The 6,052-nt window shown below is 55.2% G+C and overlaps 1 protein-coding gene across 1 annotated transcript in view; it reads right to left on the reverse strand.

The window, feature by feature from the left end:
• CONPUDRAFT_73886 (uncharacterized protein) overlaps positions 1 to 4,988 on the reverse strand; it is a gene marked incomplete at both ends in the record, with an annotated part of 8,400 nt that extends 3,412 nt beyond the window's left edge. The window contains 12 exons of the mRNA XM_007771620.1: positions 623 to 1,026; positions 1,078 to 1,261; positions 1,306 to 1,485; positions 1,544 to 2,122; positions 2,186 to 2,368; positions 2,400 to 2,834; positions 2,880 to 3,137; positions 3,186 to 3,424; positions 3,477 to 4,004; positions 4,051 to 4,248; positions 4,298 to 4,526; positions 4,575 to 4,988. Of these exons, the coding sequence (XP_007769810.1) occupies positions 623 to 1,026; positions 1,078 to 1,261; positions 1,306 to 1,485; positions 1,544 to 2,122; positions 2,186 to 2,368; positions 2,400 to 2,834; positions 2,880 to 3,137; positions 3,186 to 3,424; positions 3,477 to 4,004; positions 4,051 to 4,248; positions 4,298 to 4,526; positions 4,575 to 4,988 (3,831 nt within the window). The remainder of the gene's footprint in view (positions 1 to 622; positions 1,027 to 1,077; positions 1,262 to 1,305; positions 1,486 to 1,543; positions 2,123 to 2,185; positions 2,369 to 2,399; positions 2,835 to 2,879; positions 3,138 to 3,185; positions 3,425 to 3,476; positions 4,005 to 4,050; positions 4,249 to 4,297; positions 4,527 to 4,574) is intronic.
• Positions 4,989 to 6,052: the final 1,064 nt, after the last annotated feature.

Here is a 6,052-nt window from a genome sequence, read left to right on the forward strand (position 1 = left end):
GAACCCTAACTATAACCCTAACGTGAGTACTAGCTTAACCGCTATAAAGGAATTTGACTGATCTTAGATCATGATAGCCTAACCTTAACCCTAACCCGAACTCTAACCGAGAACCCTAGCACGTGAACCTTAACCGGGGAACATTCTAGAACGTAGGAGATAGACGCCCGGCTAATCCCGAGCGCTTATTAGTCACGTGGAACTGACTATTCTTAGGGCGTGAGAAGTTTCAGGTATTTTTACATGAAACACCTATTTATAGGTTATTTTCCCACTGTGGGACGATTATATCATTTAAGGTAATCCCGATGCGATCGCATCGGCCTTGGCATTCACATCAGTCATCAAGCATGCTAAGTATAGCTGAAACGCTTACTAACATCTATTCCTATACAATGATGTCATTTGGATGCACCCGTAGAGGCGTCTCCCGCCTCTCTACAGACATCCGATGGTACTCCACCTCGAAACTTAATTGGTCCTGAAGAGTATATATACGAAACGGTTGTGTTGGGAAATACCCAACACCGTTGACCAAGTTTCAACTTCTCTTCCTTACGCTTACCCCTCCTCGCTTCGCTCGTCGCGGCAAGCTACCACCCTAACCCTAACCCTCGATCACCTCAGCGTTGACGGGGGCCTTGCGTTGCGTTGGCTTCTTCCGCGAAGGGCCACCACCCGACGTGGCCGTGTACGAACGCTGGCGCTTGCCTTTCGGTTTCTGGACGGCGGGTGCCAGTGGTCCCTCAGTGCCGACGTCCTTCTTCCTTCCCTTGGGTTTCGACGGCGGCGGGGCGGCGTCTTCCTCGGACTCGGGGGATTCGTCCGCGTTCTGCTTTCCCTTGCCTTTTGACTTCTTGGCGGCTTGCTTCCCCTTCTTCTTCGCCGCCTTCTTCGAAGGCTTCTTCGAAGGCTTCTTCGACTTCGGTGCAGCCTCGGATTCAGAGTCATCGAGACCCTCCATGTCCGATTCGTTGACGGACAGCAGAGCGTCCTCGCTGTCGCCTTGGTGCGCGAAGTAGTTTTCTGAAGATATAGGTTAGGCAATATATATGTCGAATGAAATGAAATACATACGAATAACTGTCGGCGCGTTCACGAACGCAGCGTGCATCTTGGCCTTGCCGAAACAAATCGTGTTGAGGAAGACGTCGGGTGTGTGGAGGGCGATGAGGCGATAAACTTGAACGATCTTGTTTTGCGGGCGGCGATAAATCCGACCTCGCAGTTGCTCGTCGTCTTGCGCTGACCAACACGTATCCTGCACAGAGTTAGACAAAAAAAACCGTGAGGAGGGATACATACCGCCATTATCATGATGTTGGCGTCGGCGAGGTTGAGACCAAACATGCCAGCACCAGAGAGGATGAGGACGCGAGGTCCGTCACGACCCGCCGCTCGAAACTCGTCGAGAACCGGCGCTCGGTCTTTGACGTCGACTTCCCCGTTGCACTCGAGGTACTTGATCCCGTAGACGTCGAATACCTTTTAACGCGATGAATTATAATCAGTACGACAATTTGAGATGAAAAAAAAAACTTACGTCGCCGATAATATGATTAGACGAAGGGAAACCCGAGTAGACGATGATCTTGTCGGGTTTCCCCTCGATGGGCTCGGTGCGCGGAGCACCATCCTCCTCCTCGTCCGTGCGGACTCGAAGGCTCCGGAAGTCCTCCTGGACTGCGAGCGGAGTCGCCGAATCGTGCTCGAGGTGGTGCAGAACCAATTGAACGAGGATGTCCAGTTTGATGGACTTCCGATCCGACGACTCCCAATCTTCACGACTCTCGGGGGTTTTCCACTCCTCAACCCTCCGAAGGGCCTCCGCGGGCAACTGAGCGTCGGCATCGGGATTTGCAGACTGCTCCGCTGGCTGGCGGTCGGTCTCGGAGATGTCGACAAGGGGTGAAACGTCTGTCGATGCAAGAGGGATCGCCGCGTTGTCGACGGTCGTCGAGTCGGCTGCGGAGGGACGAGCGGATGTCGAGGTGTTGGCGGTGTCTGGCGGTAGAGGCGTAGCCGCTGCGTTTGCCTCGGACTTGGGGGCCTTAGGCGACGGCTCCGTATCCTTAACGGCGTGCGGGTGGATAAGGCCGCGTCGAAAATCGAGGTAAAATTTCTGTAAAGCGAATGAGTGAGCGTGAACATGAGATGGCCGTCCAGGACGGCCGCGGAGGCTCACTGCCCCTGCGAGGATGGTGCGGGAGGCACGAGCAGAGGCTGTGCGTCCCAGGAGGGCCGCGTGGACAAGGGTGCGCGTCGCACCGTGGCCGTCCTGGACGCCCACCGGTGGACGTTGCACCAGTGGCAACCAAGGGAGGGGGCGTCCCATCGTGGCCGTCCTGGACGGCCACGACGGGACAGCCTGTTCAAATCATATGAGACAGAAAGCTCACCTCGCATAACACGTTGATAGCATCCCAAGCACCCTTGTTCACGTCGGTGCCGGCTCTGCGATGCATGATCTCGAGCTCCCAATCGTATAGCTCGAGCTCAAGAATATGCTCTCGCCACGGTTCGAGGCCAGAAATGGGGAGACCGGTGTGAGGGTTGACTGAGTCAATGGTCCGCCGAATGATGACGTCCGCAAAATCCTCGCGCATTTTCTTCACCCACTTGAGCATGACGGGCTCGTACGCCGACGGCGGTGCATCGGGGTTCTCTGCCAGGCCAACCAAGTACGCTCGACCGGGCGCACCCTTCTTGCCGGCAGCGACGCTGTTGTTCCGCTCGATGCGAGCCGCGCGACGGAGTTCGCGATCCATGTCGGCGAGGGTGTCAACGTCGTCGTAGCCGTTCAAGTCCAAGATTTGGCCAAGGGACCAAAGATCCTGATTATAATTAGTTTATTACAGTTGTAATGAAAAGAAACATACCACAGGTGAAGTCGTGATGGGGGTTGCAGTCATTCCGATGAAACCGTGAGCGAGAGGGCGCAGCGCGCGATATGCCATATGAGTTTTGTTAGTGCTGCGGCGCGCAGCGTGGAGTTCGTCGACGGCGACGCCCAGGAATCGCCGAGTATAGACAGTGCCGTTCTTCGCCATTTCAATGTAATACGGCAGCGGCCTCGGAACGAACACGTTCTTCTTCACGCCGGGTTCAAACCGTCGCTTGGCGTCGTCTTGAATAGCCTAAATTGGACGTTAATTAAGCATGTCGGAAACAGGACGGATACGTACCGGAGATGTTGCGAGTATGATTTTTTTGCTGTCTTTACCCTGTTGGCTAGTCTTCATGACGGTATTCCACCAATCTCTGCGGTTGGGCAAGGTGCCCGTGTACGGCAAGATGTCGAACGCGCCGAATCGCAAGTAACGGCCCAACTCGGTCTTCCATTGGTAAAGCAAGCTGGACGGAACGACGACGAGGAAGGGAAGGTCGGGTAGGTTCCCACCGGTGGACGTGCATTTGTGATCCTCTGGTCGAAGTCATCAGAATATTGCACTCGGTCGAAATATAAATTGACTTACTGAAGACGCCAGGGAAGTGCCCCGTCGTGGCGAAGTACTCGCGAAAATACGCGAGTACACAAAAGTACCCGACGACTTGCATCGTCTTCCCGACGCCGACGCTATCCATCAACAGCTGCGACCCGCCGTCGTCGAACGTCTTATCGACCATCTTGTAAATGCCGACGAGTTGATGCCATGCGGGCACGAGAAGCTCGGTTCGTTCCAAATTGTCGGGATCGTCGAGATATGCTTGACCGGCGGGCGTCTGTGGGTTGACCGAGTCGTTGTAGTCGACTCGAGATTGGAAGTACGGGAGAGTCTCGCCGCAGCCTAGAGCGGTGAGGATCTCTCGGCTCGTCATGTGGTGATAGTTTTCGGTCCCTTCGGACCAGTCGATAAGGGGGACGGTGTCGTTGAAGTCGATGTCGATCTCTTCTTCGCTCGCGTCGAGCATCTCGATCGTCTGCAGCGTGATCGAGTTGACCTTGTCGATATCGCTCTTGCTGGCGAGCTTTTGGAGCGCGTCGCGAATAACCTTGGGTAGTTCTAATCCTCATGTTAGTATCTGCCGCCAGAATCCAGTTTTACTTACTTTTGATTTCATCGATATGCTTCTCGTCCTTGACGGCGGCCCAGCCCATCTGTGTGATCTGAGCCAGACGCTCCGTCTGCAGCTGAGCGGACTCCGCGTCTCCATAGAAAGAGAGCCTTTCAACGAGCTTCTTCGCCTGCTTCATGAATGAAGTAATCTGGGGGAGGGTTGGTTCCATCGCGCCAGGCTTCGTCATATCTAGGCGACGTCAGAGATTAGTTAACTTAGCTCGATAGGACAAACTCACTAGTCCACATGTAGTTGACGTTGTTAATGTCTTTGCCAAGGGTGTCGACGTCCCGCTTGTTCATCTTGCGATGTCGACTCCAGGCGCCCACCATGAGACTGCTGAAGAATGATATATATTTGTTTTTGAGGTAGTGGACTTCGTTGTCGAAGGCGGCTTCACCAAGCAACTCGAACGCGATAGCCTTGCGGCCGGGATCCATTGCTTGCGCTTCGTTGAGTATCGGGAGCTGTGGACGTGAGCGACATCCACAGGGAGATTAGTACTCAATACTTACATAGCGAGTGCCAACCCGTTGAATAACCGACTTCGGGTCCATGGAAATAGACTTGAGAGCCTGGTCGACAATACTGTTGAGGCGCCATGAGACCACACCCTTGGCGATCCAGTTCATCCAGAGATCGCGGCCGACAGAGTCTGCATCGAGGGTTTTCTTCAAAAACTTGTCCTGAGCGGCGGCGCCCTCAGAGGCAAGGCCGAGGTGGTGTTTGGCGAACACCGCGACCGCGCGGGCCTCCTTGGCGGTCCAAGAAGCGTTGAAGGGAGCACGAGCGTCGTCAGCGAGATTGTCGGAGACCTCCCAAGGTGTGCCGGTGACGTGAGTGATCTCTTGCCAACGTTCGTTGAGCCAGATGTTGGTTTCGCCATGAGAGGCGTTGAGAAAAGCGGAAGCATAAGAGCAGGAGGGCATGACAGGAGCGGGAGCGGTGTACGAGGAGAACGAAAATCGTTACCGTGGTTGTCGTGCAAGGGGATGATTATAAGGTACTTGGGCACCCTAAACCCCGATAGACGGCTTCCGAAGAATACTGCAACGAGGCGCTACAAAATGGGCCGCTTGCAGCCTAGAGGCGCCGGCGGGATCTCAACGTCAGAACATGCGGCGCGCCAGAAGGCTTTCATCGACGCAGCATGCCCGCACAACATTGGCTCATTGAACACATGAGGCGCTAAGGGGGATTCTGCCCCACAGCTTGCGGCGCGCCGACGGCGTTCAATGACGTTGGATGCCTGTACAAAACGAGCTAGCCACAGAAACGAGGGGTGAGCGGGAACTCGGCGAGAAAACATGAGGCGCACTAGATGCTGCGAAGACATCAAGAAGAGTCCTAAATATGCTATCCATCGATAATCAATAGGAGTATTTTAAGAACATCAATAAAATTTGAGGACATGGGGAAGACATTACTTATAGTCGAGATGCTGTCATTAGAGAACGGACGACGAGTCGACCACTTGGTCGAAGGGCGAGGGATTCATGGTGTAAGAGCGTTGACGGGCGTCCGGGACGGCCGCGGGGGACAGCGTCCATCCTTTAACGTGTGAATCCGAATGCGAGACTGTGGGTGGGCGTCCGGGACGCCCGCCGGTGACAGTGTCCAGACATCCATCTGCGGACGTGTGAAATAGAATCTAGGCACAGTCTGTTTCAGCAAGTGGACTCATTAGCTGTGATGCGTCTGGGCGTCCGGGACGGCCACTGTGGTACAAGCCCAGCTGTGGCTGTGTGCCGCGTCATGGCTGCACAGCCACTGGTGGACCTGTACCATTCTTGGGGTGAATGTATATGTGTGTTGTGACGCGTCTGGGCGTCCGGGACGGCCACGGTGGTACAGGTCCAGCTGTGGCTGTGAACCGCGTCTGTGTGCTGTGACGCGTCTGGGCGTCCGGGACGGCCACTGTGGTACAAGCCCAGCTGTGGCTGTGTGCCGCGTCATGGCTGCACAGCCACTGTTGGACCTGCACCACCGTGGC

This window comes from Coniophora puteana, assembly GCF_000271625.1.
Source record: "Coniophora puteana RWD-64-598 SS2 unplaced genomic scaffold CONPUscaffold_8, whole genome shotgun sequence".
NCBI classification, from domain to species: domain Eukaryota; kingdom Fungi; phylum Basidiomycota; class Agaricomycetes; order Boletales; family Coniophoraceae; genus Coniophora; species Coniophora puteana.